Source organism: Cibotium barometz, chromosome 42, assembly GCF_041138505.1.
Source record: "Cibotium barometz isolate CiBa-2024 chromosome 42, ASM4113850v1, whole genome shotgun sequence".
NCBI lineage: Eukaryota > Viridiplantae > Streptophyta > Polypodiopsida > Cyatheales > Cibotiaceae > Cibotium > Cibotium barometz.
Genome location: NC_141087.1, coordinates 36240756 through 36264986, shown reverse-complemented (window position 1 = coordinate 36264986; position 24231 = coordinate 36240756). Strand labels below are relative to the sequence as shown.

Genomic DNA, 24231 nt, shown 5'->3' with positions numbered 1-24231 from the left:
TTCTAGGGGTTCGATGTAATCAGTAGAGGGAGCTCTATAACATATACAAACTTGGAAAAATTGCAGTTTTTTTTAGAAACGAAGAGTGGTTATAGCTTGTAAATAAGCTTGTCTTCATCAAAATGGAAAAAGCGCAGTTTTCTACATGGCTGGAATCTATAAAATCAGCATTTTTATGTTTTCAATGAAGGAAGAGATGATCAAAACGAGTGCATGTTTCTGCTGTGGGGAGACGCATGCGTTTCTATGTGTGAGCTGCAATGATGGACGCCTCACTTTGCAGGAAGGAGAGAACTAAACGCACCAGCATCATTTTTATTGCATGAATGTTTCTGAAGACGGGAGAGCATGCGTGTATTGTTCGTGGAGGGACTCTTTTGTAACAAGAAACCAGAGAGTGTTTTTTGCTGTGATGGTGCTAAGTATGAGAGTCTTGAAAGTAAATGCATGAAGAGGAGCGCGTGAAGAGTAGATGGCCAAGGAGATGCAGAGCAGCAACATGGTGTTCACGAAGGAACCGTGAGGATCTACATGTAGTTGGTGTGCTATAGTGAAATGGAGAGCCTCACTTTTTTTTTTTCAAGAGAAGAAAGAGAAGAATCTGCATGCTGAAAGTTGTGCAGAGATGAAACCACCGAGAACTGCATGTAGAGGAAGACCAGCACCTTCGAGGAGCATGCTGCAGAGGTGAAGAATGCTTGGTGTAATTATGGTGGGTATCTCATGAAATGGAGCGGCTGTTCGTGCTGAGTAAGGGAGTATAGCTCTTCAAAATAGCTCTTCAGAATACCATGGGGTGTGATGGTATGCACTGCCAACAAAGAGGTGACTATCTTGGAGAGAGGCTGGTGCATGCAAATTGAGGAAGCACAGATTTGCAGTACCCAATTACTTTGTTCTTGACAGGAAGAATTTTGCATATGGGGACGTAAGCGCAGGTTTATAGAGGCTCATAGAGGCTGATTTTGTGGGTTATCATTATACAAGGATGTCTATAATGATACTTGGCTGGCCCAAGGTGGAAATTGTTACTGCAAGGATCATAGGAACACAATACCATGTGGAGTTGGTTTTGGAACCATATGATGGTTGGCCATGAGTCTTGGATGTATATGCCATGAGTTGATTTTCTGGAGTGCAAAAACCTATGAGATGTTTTTCTGGGGTTTGATGTTTTGAGTTTTATGACAGATTATAATGTTATCAACCTTGGATTTTGGTTTGAACCATGATGCCTATGATGGTTTTTGGTACAACTCATATGTCTTGCTGAGATTTGGTATTTAAATATTATGGTTCCAGCTTCTGCAGGTGGTGCCCCTTGAAGAGATATATATTCTGTTTCCTTGCTGGGATTTGAAGCTACTCTCACAGCCAGAAGTCTCGCACTTGCCCAGCGATACCGCCCACGTCACGACACCGTGACAGTGAGCTCTTTGAGGACTATGTTTTGCTTCCAGGCCCTAGTGGTCCTTTGAAGCAACGTATGGAGATTGCAAGTAAACTTAATCAGTGCCAGGTTTGTCACCAACAGGGTCACTTTGCTCGAGATTGCCCTCAGGCTCGGGGTCACAGGAGGCCTCGCAAGCGTGCTTCTCAGGCGCCACCTCCCTTGATCCTTCCCGTCCTACAGTCCGCCAGGTGTGGCGAGCTGTCTCTCACGCCCGCCCCCCTAGTGCGATTGATGGGAAGACCTCCTCGGATCTTGTACCTCAGATAGATGATGTTTCTGGGGATGTATCAACTCATGCATCTTTGCAAGGAGATGATATATCAAATCGGGATGATTTTGTTGAGTCCTCTCTACTTGGAGGGGGCGATATGCAAGATGTTCAACGCAGTGGGAATCATGTATTGTAGGATTTTCAGCATGATGCCATTGCCCTTGATGCCCTGCAAGGCACACAGGTTTCTCGTACATATGCAGGTACTATGCAAGGCCTCAGACAAGGGCATGTCAGCGGACTCTGCCCCGTGGATTATCCCGTCCTCCAGCATTATGAGAGGCGTCCTCAAGCTGCCCATCGTCTTCTTAGACTTCTGGTCCTCGGCTATTGGGACTAGAGGGGGTGTTCGCATTTCAGTGGCAGCATCTGTTATGCCTCATGTTATTCGGCATTGTGTTATCATCCTTGCTAGAGCGCAATGGATCTTGATCATGCATGAGGGTCAGAAATTGGGAATCTTGAATATCTATGCACCTAACGTGAGAGGTGAAAGGGTGTCCTTTTGGGACACCATTACAAATGTCATTCCCCAGGTTGATCATTGGATAGTGGGAGGAGACTTCAATATGGTTGAGCAACCTTCTGACAAGAAGGGTGGACGCGAAGGGGGTACACACCCTTTGGAGCGAACCTCATGGGAGAGGTTCACGCTTTCTTTTTTTGGCACGGATTGCTGGACTGAGGATGACTTCCAGAGAAGGCCAAACTCCTTATCTTTCTCTTAGCATAACCGCAGGAGTGGGGATGAGAGCATCTTTGCACGTCTGGACAGATTTTATGTGGATGATTGGTCCCTCGTGGACAAAGGAGGCACCATTGCTATTATGCCTGGCACCACCAAATCCAATCATTGCCCCGCCGTTTTGTGTCTCAGGGAGCCTGGGCTCGCTCGGCCTCTCCCCGTGTCCGTATCCTTGACTCTCTTTATCTAGATGCTGGCATCTCCCTTGAGATCAGAGAGATATGGAGATCTTGTGACGGTCCTGATCCTCGTCATAATATTGCGCTGGCTCTTGAGAGGACCAGCCATCATTATCATAGCGCTGCCTTGTCCAAGAAGAAGGAGGCTCTGGACAAGGAGAGAGCTATTAGGCGTAGGATTGCTGCTCTTCAAAGGGAACATGAAAAGCATCGACATGTATCTTGGATTACAAACCTCTTGACCACAGTTAGAGCAGAGCTGCAGTTGGCCATGGACAAGAGGGCTGAGTTCGCGTTTCATGCGAACGAGGCTTTTTGGACTTAGATGGGTGGCAGATGCAACAAAGAGTTTTTTTCAGTGCACAGGCCTTCCCATAGCAGGGATTCTGTGAGGTACTTGCAGGATTCACAGGGTGAGGTTCAGATTGAGCCTGATAAGGTAAGGCGTATTGCTTCAGATTTTTATCGGTCTCTGTTCACTGCAGAGGTGTCCTCTCCTCCGAGAGATGTGGCATGGCAGAAAGTTTGGGAGTGCATGCCCAGGCTCATTACAGATGCTGTGTTCTTCCCTGGATGCCCCTTTCTCGAACGATGAATTCCTTCACGCACTGCATGCCCAGGGGATGATGGTCTTTCTCCCGCCTTCTTTATTCTTTTTTGATATCATATTGGAGATGCTATCACTGTTGCCCTTCAGGAAATGTGGTTGTCGGGTATGATGCCGCCATACCTCACAGAGGGGTTGATTCACCTTATCCCCAAGAGTGGGGACAAGACTGACATCAAGCAATGGAGGCCCATCACTCTCCTTGGATCTGCATATAAGATCTTAGCTAAAGCCTCGAGTATAAGGTTGCAGCTGATTCTCCAAAGGACTATCCATGATACACAGAATGGGTTCCTCCAAGGAAGGAGTATATTTGATAACATCTTTTCTTTCTAGGAAGCTGTCGAGTGGGCAAAGTCTAGTCAACAGCCTCTTGCCATTCTTTTGCTTGATTTTGAAAAAGCTTATCACAGAGTGGATTGGGATTTTTTGGAGGGCACTATGGCACACATGGGGTTTTCCCAAAACTGGATTAGGGGGGTGTCTTGCCTATACAGGGAGGCTCATAGCACTGTTTTAGCTTGTGGGGGGCGCGGCGAGCGTTTTCAAATTTCCCATTCGGTGAGGCAAGGTTGTCCCCTCGCCCCTTTACTGTACCTCATTGTAGCTGAGGCTATGAGCAGGTTTCTTCGGGCTGCTCCTGGTGTTGTGGGTCTCAGGCTGCCTTTATGCACGGAGGAAGAGTTTTTGGACTCTGAGTTAGCAGATGATACAGCGTTGTTCCTTGAGGCTTCACATGCTTGTTTATGTGCTTTCCATACAGCCTTGGAGGCCTTTTGTTTGGCAGCAGGAGCTACTATCCATTGGCATAAATCACTTGGTTGATCAATGATTCTCCTCTTGCAAATTGGGGTCCAGATGTTGGCTTTACTTGGATTAAGAGAGCTACTATCCATTGGCATAAATCACTTGGTTGATCAATGATTCTCCTCTTGCAGATTGGGGTCCAGATGTTGGCTTTACTTGGATTAAGAGAGGATGCTCTGCCAGACACCTTGGTTGTCAGGTGGGCGTTGACATCTCCCCTGCACAACAGTTTGCTCCAGTGCTCTTAAGCATTAAAAGCAAACTTCATCACTCGAGGAGGAGGAAGCTCGACTTGGCCTCTAGAGCTTTGGTGGTTAACCAAGTTTTGCTAGCCATGGCTTGGTTTATTGCTTCGTGCTGGATTTTTCATAAGGGTTGCATTGGCCAGCTTCGTCGCCTTATTTGGAACTTTCTTTGGTCAGGGCTTGATGGAAATGCACACACCAGGGCCAGAGTTGCTTGGGAAACCATTATCGGGCCTAAGCAGGAAGGGGGATTGAATATCATTGACCCTGAGGTGCAATGTAAGACTTTGCTCTGTAAGCTTGTTGTTAGGGGCTTTCTTCCAGGCACTGAGCCATGGAAGGACTTTCTCATGCAGCAGATCGTGTCCCTGTTCGCGGAGGTGACTGGACTCTCAGCTCACGCTTTATTTTTTCGGATGCAATTCACCGCTCCCCTTCGTCCCCCTTGGTTAGGTCCCTCCTACGAACCTGGGACTGCTTGAGGAGTTTTTTGGTACACATCCCCCCGCGTTCAGCGGAGGAAGCTAACCGGCAGCCCATTCTGTGGAATGATTTGATATTAGATGTGCATGGTAGACCTCTTGGGGCAGCTATGCATATTCTTTGGGTTGGCTAGGAGACCCTTTGCCCCACAGTGCTGGCTTGGAAGAGGCTTCAGAGCCTCACTGAGGTGCAGAGATTGGATTTCACGCAGCACTTGAGAGGCTCTAGCCGGAGGATTGCACAGATTGATGCAGCCATTCCCAACCACTGGATTACTGGATCTTTTTTGGAAGGTCGTCATCATTCTTGGTCAGGGGTTTTTTATGGAACAAGCGTTCCTCTTCAGGGTATGGGTCTCTCCTTGCCTAGGGAGGATGATGTACCGGTCTTTTTTTCTGTACAGGATGGATGGCAGCCGGAGAGATGTGATGTGCAAGACCTTATTGAGGGCCCCCAGATTCGTCCAATCAGAGTTGTTGGCAAGCTAGGGAAGCATGTCTTTGTTGACCCCCACCCCCCCCACCCCCCCAGGGATGTTCACAAAGAGTGTTAGCCTTTGGTTGTATGGTGGCTGCCCTATCAGACATTTGCATTGGGACCCCGGTGAGTGGGAGTGGAAGGATGCTTGTAACCCTTTGAAAAGCATGCCTTTTTTTAGTTATACGGTGCGGAATGCCAGACATCTTATCTTGGGACACATTCAGAGTGTCCCTACTCTTAGACCCCATTGGGAGTCTTACGGCATTTCGATTGACATTCAGAGGGTATTTTGGCGGAGATTAAGGCTTTCTCATAGGAAGCCACAGATTTCCTCCTTTATCTGGGTTTCCCTTCATGGTGGTCTGGCCACCAATCAGTGGAGGTCTATTACTAGTGCTTGCCTAGCATGCCCTAGATGTGCAGGAGTTTCGGAGTCAGTTTACCATTGTTTATGGGAATGCAGGGAAGCACAGAGGGTTTGGTCTGCGATTGCACACCTCTTTGGTAGGATTAAGAGGGATGCTATCATTTCTTTTGGTTCTATCATTTGGTTGACAAAGTCTAGGCCTCAGCTGAGATTCGAGGGGACTGACAAGAGCTTGGCCATTATGGTTAGGCAAGGAGTTGCTCGGCAGTGTTGTCTTCAGGATTTGCCACTTTCACACTGTCTCTCCGACACAGAGGTTAGACAGTTCTTGGGAGATTATTGCTAGCATCACAGCTTGGAATATCTGGAATGCTAGATGCACTGAGGCCATTGAGGGTACTCCTGTTCTTGTTTCTCAGTGTCTTTTGCAAGATTTGGAGTGATATTATTCACACATTATGGCTACCTGGGCCAGAATCCAAGGATCTTCGAGGGCTGCGAAGAGGAAGCGTGGCCACTTTATGAGAGAGTGGGACATTGGTATCTTTTTCACGTCCTCTCATTCGGGACCCTATTGGCAGCACAAGGTTCCTGATTGGTTGAGATCTCCACCTTGCTTGGTGTGAAATCTCCATTTTGTAAAATTTTTCATACTTAATAGAAGTCTCCTTTCTGGAAAAAAAAATCGCAATAAAATCCAATCCTTCTGTGCTTCTCTACAACCAGACTTAGAAAATCCAAAGCTAAGGAGCACCAGGAACCCAAGCTTGATAATAAACTCCACACCCATAAGATAGTGTTTCTAAATCTTTAAGGCATGAATGATAGCCATCAATTCTTTCTCGTATGTGGGTGCGGTCTTTTCGGCTCCTTGAAGTCTTCCGCTCTCACGGCCCTCTTTGTCAAATCATGCAGTGGACTTGCTACCACGGCAAGCCACTCGATGAACTTCCCGTAGTAAGAGCATAAGCCAAGGAAACTTCGAGCTGCATGCACACTAGTCAACTCTGGCCATTCCATAATAGCCTTGACCTTTTTTGGGTCCATCCTGACCCCTTACTTGGACACTATATGACCCAAGTAGTGAATCTGTGACAAAAAAAACTCACTCTTCTTGCCATTCAAATACAACTTGTGCTTCCACAATTCCTAAAATACCATATCCAAGTGCTTTCGATGCTCATCTTCATTCTTTGAATGCACCTTCATTCTTTGAATGCACAATAATGTCATCAAAGAAAGTAGCCGCAAACTTTCTATGTCCTCGAAATATTATTTCCATCATTCGGTTAAAAGTAGCCGGGACATTGGTAAGACCAAGAGGCATCACCAAATAATCATAGAGTCCAAAGGTAGTCCTGAATGCGGTCTTGTGAATGTCCTCTGGAACAATCCTAACTTGATGGTAACCACTCTTCAAGTAAATCCTACTAAAGATGGTGGCTCCATCTAATCTATCTAGGATGTCATCAATCCTAGGAATAGAAAACCTACTCTTCAAGGTGATCTTGTTAAGAGCCCTGTAATCAATACACATCCGCCGAGAACCATCCTTTTTCTGAACCAACGAGACTAGGGAGCAAAAAGGTGATGAGCTAGGTCTAAAAACCCTTTTCCAATAGCTCGTTCGCTTGCTTCATAATCTCCTCTTGTTGTGCTTGACTCACACGATAAGGAGGTCTGTTAGGAGGTGAGCTTCCTGGCATGATGTCAATCTGACGATTTTTCGATCTCTTTGGAGGTAGCTCTCCTAGAAAAGTATCCGCAAAACATTCGAGCCCTTCTTTGGTCCTATTCCTTCTTAGCTCTCCAAGCTAGGAATTCTTCATCTTGGAGAAACTGTCTAAACTGCTGAAAATCTCGGTACTCTGCCGATGTCATGGCTACGGTCTCATGAGAAATAGATTGAGGCCTTGGTTCCCATCTAGAAGTTCTGTATCGGCCTCATAGTTGTTCCCTTCATGAGGCTCTTGGTCTCCCTCTTCTCTCGACATGGCTCTGTCACCCCAAGAAAGTTTGTTCAAGAGAAATCTTGCTCTCATACCATTGTAAGCCCAATGAGGCGTGCTGTGACAGACTCAAGCACGTGTACAAGAGATAAAGGTATAAAGAGAGAGATAGAGGAGAGAGAGAGAAGGGAATAGGAATCTTACACGATACACCACACTGAGCGGGGAACAAGCCCCGCCTCCTTTCAAGAATTTATTCAAGAACAATCCACGGGCACACTAGCCAGGATCAATACAACAATGAATACAAAAGCAAACAAATATGCTGATGTAGAATCTCTAAGTCGAAGTTGGTGTCGAGGCACGAGATCTCTGATACCGAGCACACCACGGGGATGACCAACAAGAATCTTTCACCGGACTAGTACCAGATCCAATACCCAAATCCAAATCGAAAACCAAGTCCGAGTCCAAGTTCCAAGTCCAAATCCAAAATCCAAGTTCCAAGTTCCAAAACCAAGTCCAAGTCTAAGTTCCAAGTTCCAAAACCAAGTCCAAGTCCAAGTTCCAAGTTCCAAGTCGAAATCCAAAACCAAGTCCAAGTCCAAGGCCCAAGTTCAAGTCCAAGGCCCAAGTTCCAAAACCAAGTCCAAGTTCCAAGTTCCAAAACTCGTAGTCTAGTATCCAGTAAGCAACTGAAAAGTATGACGTAGAATGACTCGTACAACTGTCTTCAATAGATATGGGTCCGGAATGAGAAAAGCTGATGAATATGGGAATGAGTGTGAGGGATCTGGGAAGAACAATTGGTGATCTTGTAGAGACCCCCATCATGGACTCCATTAGCCACAACCCCGAGAGTCTTCCTATCAATTACTTCGATGACCTCATCATCAAAGTACACACCAAGTCCCTTCTGAGAAGCTTTGTATACTGAAAATAGATTTTTGGAAATTCGTGGTACATGCAGAACATCATGTAAGGTGGCAAAGGAACCCAAAGAAACATTACCAACACCAGTGACAAGAAGCGAAGAGTTGTCGCCGATACGAACTAAAGAAGAGAGAGTTTAGTAGTCCTCCAAGATATGGGCCTGATTGGTCATGTGGACAGAAGCACCACTATCACCAACCCATTCCACTGCTGCAAGTGTGACACTAACCTCTTCAAGAGAAGTAATATCTGTGATCACGAGGAATGAATCCTTTGAAGAAGTGGATGAATCTGTGACTGCCATGTATGCAACTTTGGCAGATCCCTCCTCTGAAAATTTGCCTTTATCTTTGGTGTTGTCCTTGTCAGATGCTTTAGAGGCATCTTGGGCTTTATACTTGGCTTTTGCTGTTCAAGAATCATCACGACGAACAAAGCAGCGAGCCTCAGTATGACCTGACCTACCACAATAATCACATTCATTGTTTTTGTCCTTGGATTCCTTAGAATCCTCTTTACCCTTGCCTTTGCCTTTGTTTTTGTTGTTGTTGTTGTTGTTGTTGTTGGAGTTCCCTTTTCCGCCTTTGCCTTTACCCTTGTCAAAGGCAACAAAAGCAGACTCTGACTTGCCTTTTCTACGAAACATGCACTTGTCGTGGAGATAACTCACGAAGTCCTCAAAAGGGAGGAGAGGATCACGGAAATAAATATTATCCCTTCTGAAAGAATCAAAGGAAACAGGCAACTTACCAAGAAGTTTATGGATGGGATTGTTGATGGTGCTCCTGTACTTCTCAAGTTGGAGCTTGATACGAGAGAACTCTCCAATCTTCTCAATCAAGTTATCTGACTCACTGATGGTAAGCTTCTCTAGATCTGACTCCAATTTGGCAATCTTAACTGTCGAACTCTCCCATACCACCTCTGGATCTCTGTCCACATCTGATGAGCATTACTCCGAGAGGAGACAAATTGTGCCTGTATGAATGGAGTCATGCAATGGATGATGATAAGACGAGCCCGAGCATCCAATATGCTTCTCAAAGCAAGGTCCACCAAGTGAGGTGCGGAGAAAGCCATCCACACACCGGCTCCTTCAGCAACAACTGAGTGTAGAAAGGCCAAGTATGATAGTTGGTTGTTGTAAGCTTCATGGAGTCACTGACTTGGGGAGGATTGTAAGATGGTATGTGGGTAGGGGTGGGAGCAAGACCTGGATGAGAGAAACTCAGAGAGGAAAGATTGGGAATAGGAACCACCTGTGCAGTGGCGGGAGTAGGGGATCTAGGCTGTGATGGTGCTAGAGAATCAACAAGAGAAGGAGCAGCAGTAGAGAAACCTTGTGAAGACATGTCCTCTGTGACAAGAAACCTTCTCCGAAGAAAGGGGCTGAAAAAAATCAGCAAGTCCTCCTCTCAGGCTGTGCACAGCAACAAGAAAGGGAGGAAGGGTGGGAAACTGAATAGAGAGGAAGATCTTTCCAAGATGTAGTTCCCTGTCCTTGGCACCTAGAAGAGGGCTTCAGCAATCAGAAAAATCAGCAATCTTTGTTGAAAATTCAGCAATACAACAGTCCCAAGTGTCAGATGAAGAAAACGCAGCACTCTTGAGGAAGCCTCTGCTCTCGGAAGAAAACGCAGCACCTTCTACGCTGAAATCTGCAGAAAACGCAAGCAAACTATCGAAGCCTCTGCTCCAAAACAGAAAATGCAGCTCTCTTCTGCTCACAGGTCAATGTTTTTCTCTGATACCAAGAAAGAAAGTGAAGCAAATAGAAAACATAGATGTAGGCCCAGGTACAAGACCTGTAAATGCTAGAAACTGATGTCTATTGTTGAATGCTGAGCACGAGGGAAGCCCGTAGGTGCTGTACAATGGGAAGAAGCAGAAGCAGCTACTAATGACCTCAATTGAATGCTGAAAAATGAGATAAACTAGGGGAAAGGGAGTCAGCCCTTATATATTCCCATAGGATGCTGGTCAGCCAGCTGTAGCATGCGGACAGCAAGACAGTAGCATAAAATGCTACAAAAATGCCTACAAATACCCAAAAAATGGTAGAAAAATGCTGAATAATCTCTACTAAGATATGCCAATGCAGGGCCTCATAAATGGCCAATACAAGCGTGAAGAAAGGTTATGTAGACCCTCTGGAGATGATATAATCCAACAAGCTCTCATTACAGAACTACCAAAATATATACAAAATTTAAAAATGAAAGATATTAATTTTCATGTCATAGTAGGACAATCATAGGGTATTCTGCAGGAGCTATAGCAACCATTTTGAAAAGGTGTGACAATAGTCTTGTGAAAGAGTCTCATATAGTCTTAGCAAAAAGGCCACAGCTGTTATGCCAATTGCTTTTTTCACTACCTTTCCAAACTCTTTATATGTAATCAAGAAATCGCCGTCAAAGTTTAGAGTACCCTTAACTTTACATTCATCCTTCATTAAAACTGCAAAATTACTATAGTAAGAATCTCACATAGAGTTGAAAAAATTTGATACTACTACTTGCTTCTGCAACTTCTTCCACACTACATGAAGATGAGAATGAAAGGACCTGCATTCAAATCCCATACACCAATTAGAATAGTCTAATAGAAAGCCACCATTCATGAGGGACAAAGGACACGTGTATACATCAGACAAGCACTCTGAGACATTCACTTCCCTTTGATACAATGAATGTGCAGCTCTTACTCAAAAAAGCATCAACAAATATGAAATAACATCATAAATCATGTGAATCAAACACCATAATGAAAGCAAATATGCAAAAGGTATTACTTTCATTTTAAAAAAAAAAACAGGGCAAAAAACCAATACATTAAAAGGAGATAACATAATAACAGACAGTATAAATAAGAACTCTTAATACAAAAACAAGCATCAACAAGTATGAAATAAGCCCATATATTATGGGGATCCAACACAATAAAGAACACAAGAATGCAATGTCATGTGCATGCACATGTACATGCTAATCCCACGACTAATCCTAGAGTGCAACCAGATAAAGAAGGATTAAGAACCAGATAGAATCAGGATTTTGGACCATGGATGTGCAAGTTATGGCCAGTGATAGACTGGAGTGGACATGATGACCTCTCGGCTGTGTGGAATGCAAGAAGAGGCTGTGTCGGCTGCATTAAAACAGGTTGGGTACTTCATTAGTGATATTGGTGTCCAAGCGGCTGGCCAACCAGCAGTTGGCCAGATCTCTAGCTTTTTCCAAGGCCTATAAAAGGCACTTTTGCTCATCGTTTTATGCATTCACTCCCTCTTGGGTGTGTGTAAGGGTATTCTACCTTTCCCAGAAGGCAGCCCATGGCTGCAAGGATTCATGTACCTTTTTGTACTATATGATATACTGAATTTCCAGCTCTCTCTCTCTCTCTCTCTCTCTCCATTTTGTTGGGATGACAGAGGATACCCCATACATGTACTCCGATTTGTCTCATAGGCCGAGTTCGGTCTTTTGGAAGACGTTAATAAAATCTTTCTTTCTTTCTTTCTTTCTCTCTCTCTCTCTCCTCTGTATGCATTTCTGCATCAGCATGTTCTTGGTGGTGTTTAGGGCTGAAAGAAGACTCCCAGAGCTTCCACGTGTAACATTGGTATCAGAGCATAAGTCTCAACAAGGCTAAACACCCAGGGCAAGGAACACAAGACAGGGAAGAACTCCCAGGAGGTTGGTTGGTGGTGTTCCACAAAACCCAAGGGGAATGGCAGTCCTGTGAGTCGGATGCCACTTGGGGCATACCAGGAAAGGCTTTCAGGCAACAGTTCCAAGGGAGGATGATCCTCCAAGGGGTGGAGTGAGAGTGCCAGACTCATTTCTCCGAAATGAAGACAAAGACGGTGTTCAGAGACAGGGCAGGAACGGAATGGGGACTGGATGGAACAGATGCATAAGATAGGTAACTTGGTTAGCTACGCCAATTCTCTGTGATGTCAGATTATCCAATTCCTCGGGAGTTGGATTGAGGATTGTTCTATTCCTCCTCAACTCTGTGAACCAGATTATGAATTCATTTGTCAAATGTAGTTCAAGTTTCCCCTCTTTATCGACTCGAAATGTTTCTGACTTGGGAGACAGATGCTAGTTACAACATAGGTTTCTCAGTTTTCTTCTTAGATAGATTTTGTTTCCAAGAATGGAAACATCTCAAGAGTGGAAGTATATTACATACCTAGTACTAATCCTCGAGATTAGTAACCTAATCTGATGGAATTAGGGGAGCCCTAGGATTAGGAGGAAGCACGCTAATACGGGTGGCTAAGGTCATTATTAGTAAATCCATGTCTACTCGCTATTTATAATGGTTTAGTTATTTATAACAACAGTGCACACAATATAAGTGAAACACTGATTATTGTTGTCATAACCTCACTATTAGTCAGAGTTCAATTAAGACTCCGGCTACGTATGTAGCAGAGCATAGATCAGCATGCCGAAAGACTAGCATGGATTTCTGGGAATCAGACCTTAGCCCCTCGCTCGGGGACGGTTCGAAGCATAGAACCTATGGTTGGGAGGTGAGCTAGCTTGCACCCTTCTTAGGGCGTTTATTCTAATTATTTGTGTTATGCATTTAGGAGGCCCGTGGAATTGTAACATATCTGCATGTACAAAGCTCTAGAGGAGCCTTTGCATAATTCTTGCTTTCTTGTGGAAATGCATGCCGATATTGCTTGCCCATCATACAACGTTCACATACATCTAAAATCTTTGAAAATGCTAGTAGATGTGCCATAATTCCATTCCTTTGCATCTCTTTTAAGACTACAAAGTTCAAGTGCCCGACATTGCCACTGGCATCTGTGATGATTGTACCATCCTTATCGAAGAGAACCTTCTATCACGATCAGCTATGGCCGCAACTGACAATAAATTCCTCTTAATGTCTAGCACATAAAGGACATCGAACAACTTTTTAGTATCACCACCGCTAGAAACAAGAGAAATAGTACTTGAGTCATTTGGCATCGATCCCAACCGCTACCATAATGAACTCCCCCACAAGCTTAAGGAAGCTATACCAACTCTTTTGAATGGTCATATGTCGAAATGCTCCACTGTCAATGATCCAAGGCTTCAAAGTGCCATTCTTCTCATCTACTTCCTTCAGTCTACATGATTTGACCACATGACCAAGCTTGTTGCAGTAGAAACACTTTGCCTTTGATTTCTTCTTCTTCTCAAAAGCATTGGGGTTATCAAAGCCCTTCCCCTTGCCTTTCTTTGCATTCGCGGAGAATGCAATATCACTACCATCTTTGGCTTTAAAACGCATCTCCTCCAACAACAACATTCCATCGAATTCCTCAAAAGTAAGAGGCGGGTCGCACACTTGCGTGTTCAATGAGGTCACCAAACTATCATACTTCAGGGACAAGACTCTAATGCACCTGCATGCCAGTTCTTCACTGGTCTTGGTGATCCCCACCGCTGCCATCTAATCTTGCAAATGCTTCATTCGTGATATGAATTGGAAAAGCCCCTAAAAGAGTCGGATGGTTTGCTTGCGCTCGCACACCCGTGGTAGTGGATGGTTTGCTTGCACTCGAGCTTGAACACGAGCACTCCCACTATGAGTAATCTGGAAGACAGCCTCATCACAAGAGTAGCTCAATACTCCCCTTGATTCATCTTCTTCCACAAAGCGTCCTCCTTCTCCGATTGTCTCCTTATTTGGACCCGAGTCTTCCATGACTTCCATTTTTTCCTTGATACAACTACAAATGCAGCAAATATGGCAGCAACAAGACATGCTACTGGAAGCTTTGGTGATCAATCTTGACTGTAAATTTAGCTCCCACAATAAATAGTGTTTCCATACTGTAAGAGCATGAATTACAACCAATAGCTCTTTCTCATAGTTGCCAAGAGAAAGCTCAACATCATGCAACTTTTTGCTCTCATATGCAACGGCATGTCCTTCTTGATTTAGGACAGGTTCTATGCAACTACCACGTGGCTTCTGTAAATCGGGAATCACCAAAACTGGTCCCAATGTAATGGCATGTCACGTGCATCCCGCACTTGGATGCCACGTAGACATTTCTGTACAGAAGGTGCAGGACCTGGGATGGTGAACTGGTCCCATGTGAGCCCAGTCCGAGACGAGTCAGCCAGGGATCCATCTCAGTTGTCCGAGGTCAAGTGTGCATTGTCCTGCACATGCGTCCAAGGTCAGGTGTGCACTGTCCTGCACATGAAGCAGTGCCAGTCCGCGCTGTGAGTCTCCCTCTGGAATGATGTCAGATGTTCTGTGTATCTGGTTTGCAACTGGATGCCAGGCCTCTGTAGGCATGTAGGTTTGCATGTAGAGATGGGGCCAGCCCATAGGGCTACCCCAGTGCGAAGATTTGCACTTGCACTCTTAGTATGGGCATGGGGGAGGTGTAGAACCACCCCCAAGGGGCCAGGAGGGCCCAAGCTTTGCCCACCAGCCAAGGCATGGGCTGGAAGGGCTGGAAGGGCTGTCGGCCAGCCCTAGGGCTGCTGGACAGGCAGCCGACAGGGTTTGAAACCCTACCCAGCAGGTCAGGCCAGGTGTAGGGGCAGTCCCACACCTCTGCGCAGCATGCCCAGCAGCCAGGAGCTGTCCCAGAAAGCATGCGCAGGCTGGACAGCATTTAATAAAGTATGAAAGCATTTTATTGAATGGAACCTAGTCGTGGGGCTTTTATTAGCTGGCCGACTGGATGCTGAAGGGAGTATAAATACTCCAGCCAATAATCATTGATCTCATCTCATAATTCACCAAGTGCTCCAAGCAAACAAGGGCCAGGACAGCCAAGAACTTGCTAATGCAAAGGGGTGAAGGACTGAAGGTCAAGGGCAGGTTTTCCAGCCAAGAAAAGGTCAAGTACTTTGTATTTGTTTTCAGATTTACATCATTCTAATAAAGCAAATACACCATCCGTGGTGGGGGCCCTACAGAGGGTAATTGGGACCCAACACTGTGTCCTCTCCATCTCCCCCTTCTCTCTCTATTTTCTGCACATCGTCTTCCAGTTTTGTGCGTTAATTCCGTCGCGAAAAGAGTGCTGATTTCTGAGTTTTGAAGTACCGATCCTTCTCCGAAGCTTCCGCATATTACAGTGGTATCAGAGCTCACTTCAAGGACAAAGATTCAGCAAAGAAAACCAGAAAATTTTTTCGCTTGTGGGGTTGGTTTTTAGACGCCGGTGGACTACCCCTTTCGGAGTGACTCCTGTCCCTCGAAGGACGGTTGGTTTTTAGCCTCCGGAAACCTCCGGAAGTCTCCCACACAGATAGTGGATGGTCAGATTGCGTTCCGGAAAGGAATTGCATTTTCCCGCTATGGCGAGTTTCGGCGACGAGAGAGAACCAGAACCATGGGACCAGAGTGCACCAGGCAGCCCAGCTAGGGCACCCGGCTTGAGTGTCACAGACATGTTCCAGCAAATGATGCGAGCAATCGCAGACCAGACAACCAAGTTGGATGAGCAGAAGGCGCGGATTTTGGCTCTGGAGGAGCGTTCTCGCTCTCCAGCGTCGCGTTTTCCATCTCCTCCTCCCTCTCCTTCCGTATCCCAGATACTAGATCCTCGTCACAGGGACCCTCTCGCGGGGTCACAGCCGCAGCCAAGCTCCTTGCTTAAGATGCAGATGCGTGCATTGGAGATTCGACAACGAGAAGACAACGCCATGCGACGAGTGGAACACGAGCGTTACCTCAGAGCTTTGGACGCCAGATTGACACCGGCGGCGCCCTCGAATCATTTTCTCGAGAAAATGAATTTCAGTAAGTATAATGGTAAACTCGATCCCACAACTCTTTATTCATGGTTACATCAATTTGAAGCTTACTTTGCCGCAGTTAGGAAAACAGATACTGACAAAGTGATCTTAGCTAGTTGGTACTTGGAAGGTGAGGCCATTCCTTGGTGGACTCAGTGGGCTCATGCCCACACCAGAGCAGGTATGGCAGCTTATGTGTGGGACAAGTTTGTCCGCGACCTTAAGCAGCGGTTTCTACCGCCCCACTACCTTGAGCGACTCGAAGACGAGTTCAGGGGAGCGCGTCAGAACGCGCAACCAGTCCTTCAGTTTGCCAATAAAATTTTGACCTTGTGTCTGCAATTAGGCTTATCTGATACGGACAAGAAAGGGCAGTTTTTGTATGGCCTGGACACGCAAATCCAATGGGAGGTGCGTATGTTTAGGCCAGCCACCTTTGAGGATGCACTCTCGCTTGCGCAGAGTGCAGAAATGAAACACAATGGTGGCAAGCCCAAGACTTCCCAGCCGGCTTCTCCTAAGGCTAACGCCTCGGGGGGCAAAAGCCAGAACCAGACGGAGTCTTCCCCAAGACAGAGCCCGAGAGCCTCTGGCTCCAAGAACTCGAACAATGCGTCTAAGCTTACTCCAGACCAAAAAGCAGAGGCAGGCAAGACAGGTGGCAAGTTGAGTACTGAGGAGCTTTCTCAGTACAGGAAGGAGGGTAGATGTTACTTTTGTCACACAAAAGGACATACTTCTCGGGATTGTCCGAAGAAGCCCCCAAAGGCCGCCACCGCCTCCACAGCTTCCGTGGTGAGCACAGCTCCCACACAGACCCCAGCGGCTACCCCTAGTTCTTCAACCCCCGGTGCTTCAGTTGGAGCAATTATTAGCCGGGAGCTCGAAGATAAGCAGAAGGGCGCCCATGACCAGGAGTATGAGCGCAACGAATTGCTCAAGTCTTTTGGCTACATAGGTGGCCAGAGAGTCGTTGTCTTGTTTGACAGCGGCAGCACGGAGGATGTGATCACGGAAGAGGCCGCTAGGCGTGCCCGTTTCGAGCTAACTCCGGTGGACAAACAAGTTGAGGGTTTTAGCACAGGTATGACAACGAGCGTCAAGTATGAAGCTCTAGGTGCTAAATTAGTGATTCAGGGCATAGAGTTTGTGCGTGACTTTATGGTTGCCCCTCTTGTAGGAGCAGACATAATTTTGGGTATCCAGTGGTTTCACAAGTTTCTTCCTGATGTTTTCTAAGACAATGGAATCGGAGTTGGACCGCCAACTCCAAGAATTGTTGCAAGCTGGCTTCATCCGCCCCAGCGTGTCGCCATTTGCAGCACCGATCTTGTTTATCAAGAAGAAAGATGGGTCTTCTCGGTTGTGTATCGATTATCGTGCACTCAACAAGCTGACTATCAAGAGCAGATTCCCGATGCCTCGAATTGACTATATTCTCGAGAGGCTGAATGGAGCTAAGGTGTTCTCTAAATTGGATTTAAAGAGTGGGTACCACCAGGTACGGATTGTAGAGGGATACATCCCCAAGACAGCCTTCCGTACAGAACGGGCCCACTATGAATTTGTGGTTATGCCATTTGGATTGACGAACGCCCCAGCTACATTTAACCGCATGATGATGCGTATTTTCCGGGAGTTGATTGGAGTGTGTGTGTTCATATTTCTGGACGACATACTCATATTTTCAGCTACAGTTGAGCAGCATGACATTGATGTGGAGAAAGTCCTTAAGTTGCTGGAAAGCAACGAGCTCTATGTCAATGAAAAGAAGTCAGAATTTTATCTGTTCCAGGTACATTACTTGGGATATATAATTAGTGCCGAAGGCATTCGACTTGATCCGGCTAAAGTGGCCGAGATTGTTAACTGGGAAGTACCTCAGACCGCTTATGACATTAGATCATTTGTGGGTATATGCCAGGCATATTCCACCCACATTGACAAGTTTTCTGATCTCTCGGCAGACCTCACCGATCTGCTAAAGGGAGTGAAAACAAGAAGGCAAAAGATTCGAATGACTCCACGAGCGTTGGAGGCATTCCAGAACCTCAAGGTGGCTTTGTCAGAAGCGCCTTGTTTAGCCCTTGCCTCATGGGACGAACCATTTCAGGTGATCACCGATGCGAGTAACATCGCAATTGGAAGTGTATTGCAACAGAATGGTCATCCAGTAGCTTACATGTCTCGTAAGTTACTGCCCGCCGAAAAGAACTACTCAGTCTACGATCGTGAACTCCTAGCAGTTATACAGGCCTTGAAACATTGGAAACATTTCCTGTATGGCCGTGACTTTGAGATTCGCACTGACCATCAGGCATTGCGCTGGATTCAGACGATGCCAAGTGCACAGTGGAGTGATCGACAACACCGCTGGAGTCAGATATTGCAGCAGTTCGGTGGCACGATTGAGTACCTTCCAGGAAAGGCCAATCCAGTGGCCGATGCTTTGAGCAGGAAGGAACAAGTATCTGCGATTCAGACCACTAGACTTGACCTTGTTGGTACAGGACTAGAAGACATGAAGCACACGTACGCGGATTCCGAGGAATTCGGTACACAGTGGGAACAGGCATTGGATGCCACGGGACCATGCCATTTTCTGATACGCGATGGTTGGCTTTTCTACAAAGGCCGACTGTGTGTCATGAAATCATTTCGGGCAGCTCTTCTCCATGATGCCCATGATGCCATTACAGGTGGTCATAGGGGCATGAATTCGACTCTGGAGAAATTAGAACAGCAATACTATTGGCCAAAGATGAGGCGTGATGTGTTTACATATGTACAACGCTGTGACATTTGTCAAAAGGTGAAAGCTCCTCGTGGAAAGAAGATAGGGTTGTTACAGCCTTTGCCAATTCCTGAGGGTCCTTTCCAGGACATTTCGATGGACTTTGTCACAAATCTGCCTCCCAGTCCGAGTAAGCGTAATACACAGTGTTTAACTATTGTTGACAGGTTCAGCAAATTTGTTATGCTTATTCCTTGCAGGGCCAATGTGACCGCCGAGGATGTTGCCCAGCTATTCATTCGGCATTGGTACCCGATTGGTGGGATTCCTAGGACCATAGTGTCAGACCGAGATGCCAAGTTTACCAGTCATTTTTGGAGGGCATTGTTTGATAATTTTGGTGCTAAGTTGAATTTTTCCAGTGCATTCCACCCACAGACAGATGGCCAGACAGAGATATACAACCAGTTGGCCTTTGATGTGCTGAAGTGTTATGTCCACAATCAGCAAGGTAAGTGGGAATCGTTTTTGCCTTTAGTTCAAGCTGTTTTGAATGACTCTTTTTCTTCAGCTATTGGCAGGACTCCATATGAGGCAGCGTTTGGAAGGCCTTTCCAGTCGTTGTTAACCAGGACTTCGTCTTCAGTACCGGAGGCGAACAAAGTGACGGAGTCTTACCAGGAGATCCTAGAGTCCGTTAAAGACAGATTGGCTAAAGCGCAAGAGGCCTACACCCGACAGGCCAATAAAGACCGAAGGGACATGAAGTTTTCGGAAGGGGATTGGGTGTATCTTCGGATTATGAAGCAAAGATTGAAGCAGGTGGGCAAGTGATGCCCAAAGTTGTCTTTCAGGAGCTTCGGACCATTTCCCATCCGGAAAAAGATTAATGAGGTGTCTATGCAGTTAAAGCTACCTCCGAGTTGGACTATGCACGATGTATTTCATGTCAGTTGGTTAAAGCCATCTGCAGATCCACCCCCTTCAGAGGTCAAAGACGAAGCGGAACCAGACATTATTGATGAAGCAGAAGTAATGGTTCCAGAACAGATCCTTCTGCACCGTTTCCAGCATGGCTCAGGCCGAAGACTACGACAGTTCCTCACGAAGTTTCAGGACCGAGGAACTCATGAAGCGGTATGGCTCGACAAAGAATTTTTCGAAGACTATCCGACATTATTGACGGATTATTTGGAGGCTATGCAGCTTCCGTCAAGTTAAGCAGAAGGGGATGTCACGTGCATCCTGCACTTGGATGCCACGTAGACATTTCTGTACAGAAGGTGCAAGACCTGGGATGGTGAACTGGTCCCATGTGAGCCCAGTCCGGGACGAGTCAGTCAGGGATCCATCTCAGTTGTCCGAGGTCAGGTGTGCATTGTCCTGCACATACGTCCAAGGTCAGGTGTGCACTGTCCTGCACATGAAGCAGTGCCAATCCGCGCTGTGAGTCTCCCTCTGGAATGATGTCAGATGTTCTGTGTATCTGGTTTGCAACTGGATGCCAGGCCTCTGTAGGCATGTAGGTTTGCATGTAGAGATGGGGCCAGCCCATAGGGCTACCCCAGTGCGAAGATTTGCACTTGCACTCTTAGTATGGGCATGGGGGAGGTGTAGAACCACCCCCAAGGGGCCAGGAGGGCCCAAGCTTTGCCCACCAGCCAAGGCATGGGCTGGAAGGGCTGGAAGGGCTGTCGGCCAGCCCTAGGGCTGCTGGACAGGCAGCCGACAGGGTTTGAAACCCTACGCAGCTCGTCAGGCCAGGTGTAGGGGCAGTCCCACACCTCTGCGCAGCATGCCCAGTAGCCAGGAGCTGTCCCAGAAAGCATGCGCAGGCTGGACAGCATTTAATAAAGTATGAAAGCATTTTATTGAATGGAACCTAGTCGTGGGGCTTTTATTAGCTGGCCGACTGGATGCTGAAGGGAGTATAAATACTCCAGCCAATAATCATTGATCTCATCTCATAATTCACCAAGTGCTCCAAGCAAACAAGGGCCAGGACAGCCAAGAACTTGCTAACGCAAAGGGGTGAAGGACTGAAGGTCAAGGGCAGGTTTTCCAGCCAAGAAAAGGTCAAGTACTTTGTATTTGTTTTCAGATTTACATCATTCTAATAAATCAAATACACCATCCGTGGTGGGGGCCCTACAGAGGGTAATTGGGACCCAACACTGTGTCCTCTCCATCTCCCCCTTCTCTCTCTATTTTCTGCACATCGTCTTCCAGTTTTGTGTGTTAATTCCGTCGCGAAAAGAGTGCTGATTTCTGAGTTTTGAAGTACCGATCCTTCTCCGAAGCTTCCGCATATTACATGGCATCTTTGAGCCTATGGAAAGCACCAATTTCTGATTTTGACCACTTAAATGCAAGTGTTTCTTGGTAAGTTTATGCCATGGTGAGGCATTCATTGCAAAGTGAAATATAAACCTCCTATGGTATGAGTATAAACCAAGAAAACTGTGTTTCTCATGAATAGATTTGAGTTCCAACCAACCCTTAATGGCTTGGATCTTTGCAGGACCCATTCGCATGCCATCTTTAGACACACTGTGTCCAAGTCTCAAGATAGTGAATCTTTGATAGGAAGAATTCACCCTTTTTGTCATTGATCATAAGCCTATGTTTTCTCAGCTCTTCAAAAATCACTCTCAAGTGCATCTTGTGCTCTTCTAGCTGGAGCATTCACAAGACCGAATGGCAAATGACCAAATACTCATAGAGACCAAAAGAAGTGTGAAAAAACTATTTTCTGTACATCTTGAGGCATTACTCTCACTTGATGGTAGCCGCTCTTGAGATCAATGTGACTAAAGCATGATGAACCATCCAATTTGTCTAAGATATCATCAATCCTCGGTATGGGAACCAATTCTTGATGGTTATCTTATTTAGTGCCTTGTAATCCACACATATGAAATGAAACATCCTTCTTCTACACGAGAAGAACAGGTGAGTAAAATAGCAAAAAGCTTGGTCGCACTAAACCCCTCTCTAAGAGTTCACCACCATGATTCATAATCTCCTCTTGTTGGAAAGCACTCACATGATATGCCGGCCCATTAGAAGGTGAACTACGAGGCACCAAATCAATGCATTGATCCTCTAGCCGAGGAGGCAATCACTTGGCAAAGTATCTGTGAAGCAATCTCTATACTCACTTAGAAAATTCAACGTGAAAGAATCAACAAGCACATTGCTATGTTCCACATCATCATATACAAAAACCAAGTACTAAGAAACACTTTTTTTCATTGCTTTATTGATTTGTACATGAGATACAAAGGAGATTTGCACCGTAACAGGTGTTGATCCTTGTGAGCAGTGTGATGCCTCTTTGACTCAGAAGCAGAATGGTTCATTGATCTGGTTGATGGACACCAGATTGGATGGGAGCTTCCTGATAAGGCAGTTGAGCTCATGGAAGTCATCTCTTGTCTATTTTTATACACCAGGGCCTTTGTTGTCGCCCTTATGAGGTGTTTTCTCATTTTTCCCCACTCTCCGTATTTTTCCCTATTTTTTTGTGGCATGGGAGGCAGTCTAGTAGTGGCAGGAGGACCTTGAACCTGGCCGACTGCATCTATGGAGACTCTGGAAGTGGCCAACTGCATTGCATGAGTCGTGGACTTCCCTAATGCTAGCCGACCCCCTCTGCTGCTGGCCGACTATGGATTTTCAGTCCTACAGCAGGCCGACTGCTCATGGGGGGCCATATAAAATGGCCCCCAGCCCCCTTGTCATTTTTGTATCATTCTCGGGATCTTCTTGTGTATATAGAGCAAAGTTACACGCCTCTATCTCTCTCTCACTTGTGCTGTGATTTTCTGCACTGCGTTTTGCTCTTGTGTTCCCAAATCTGGTCATCATCTCCGCTGCGTATTCTGACAATATCTTACCCTAACAAGGGGTTGCCCTTACTTTTTGGTCAAATCTTTGAGCTAGAGACATACCATGATTGTCCCAATCGATGCAGCCGCTCTTGCCGTGGCTAACTCACCTATCACAAAAAACAAAGAGAAAAGATTAGAGTATACCTAGCCAGCAAGGGAAAGTGCCCACTATCTTGGTTTTTATGACTACAAGAAGACTTCCCTAAAGATTGAGTACCAGATAAGCCTGAGCAAGAATGTCTTCAGATTGTTTAAGGAAGTAGAAATTTTGCCAATGCAGATTGGGTTGAGTTTAGGTTGAAAGATGAGATCACCCTCAGGATGGGCCCATTTATGAAAGGCGGTTGGGGCCACCATGATTGGCATGGGGATTTTGAATCCGAGGACAGATGTGGACAAATCAACTTTGCTCACATCCACCAACACTCTTGGACGTAATCTGCAACAATGAAGGCAACTTGGGCTATTTTCTTCGAGAAGGTTCTTGAAGGAATTATCCATTTCCCACAAGTTTCTCGAAGGTTGGCTTACCTGATGGTGGAGAAGGCGGCCTTGTTGTGGTGGAGGGTCCACTGATCCTCGGCGCCCGCAGCGTAGAAGTCGTAGGCCATCTTGGGCAGCCTCTGCTTAGCCAGCGCCTCGTACTCGCCCACGTTCACCACATCGGCCTCTTCCGCCGACGAGCACCGGCCCGCCTCCTTCTCCATTTCCTCCACGCGAGCAGCAGCAGCAGTCTCTTTGCGTGCCATTGCTAATTTGCTGTCTGAGCTTCGCCGAAGCTGACACAAGTTATATATATTGAGTTCCTATCGCCGGCTCCGGAGAGGAATCTTTTCTTTACGAATTACTAATACATTAATTTCTCAAAGATTTTTCTAGCCGAAGAAATACTGAACTTGCAATAACAGAGGGATGTTGGAGGGTGCGGCGGAAATAGGTAGTTTAAAAACACGGAGAGGAGGAGGGAGGTCGCTAGCCTATGGACCTTTAAGTAAGGACAATGAAGAGGAGGTGGTAAGAGAGGAGTTGAAAAAAATCTTACACTGGAGGTACTAGCCTAGGAAGGGGCCATAGACATCTGAGTAACGGCAATTAAGAGCTTCACCGCCCTTCGACCCCTGCGGGGGTAAAAGTGGCACGTCTAGAATGAGACAATCCCAAGGCAAACTATGAAACACCTCGATCTCTGTTATGACCACTCTGGAGGTTAACATGGTTTCACCCGTCCCATCTTACCTTAAGGTACTTCACCATCTACTTTAAGGTGTTTTACCTTACCTGCTCGAATGGACACTTGTATTTTG

The 24231-nt window shown here is 46.2% G+C and overlaps 1 protein-coding gene across 3 annotated transcripts in view; it reads right to left on the bottom strand.

The window, feature by feature from the left end:
- LOC147614439 (glycolate oxidase 1-like) overlaps positions 1-23986 on the bottom strand; it is a 90005-nt gene extending 66019 nt beyond the window's left edge. Inside the window, exons 1-5 of one of the 3 annotated variants that reach the window (XM_086780976.1) lie at positions 23970-23986; positions 23459-23706; positions 23242-23366; positions 22988-23034; positions 11009-11086 (exon numbers count right to left, since the gene is read on the bottom strand). In XM_086780976.1, the coding sequence (XP_086637102.1) occupies positions 11009-11086; positions 22988-23034; positions 23242-23366; positions 23459-23676 (468 nt within the window). In that variant the 5' untranslated portion in view covers positions 23677-23706; positions 23970-23986. Of the gene's footprint in view, positions 1-11008; positions 11087-22987; positions 23035-23241; positions 23367-23458; positions 23893-23969 lie in introns of those variants that run through there. The other 2 variants (XM_086780975.1, XM_086780977.1) reach the window with 2 other exon arrangements.
- Positions 23987-24231: the final 245 nt, after the last annotated feature.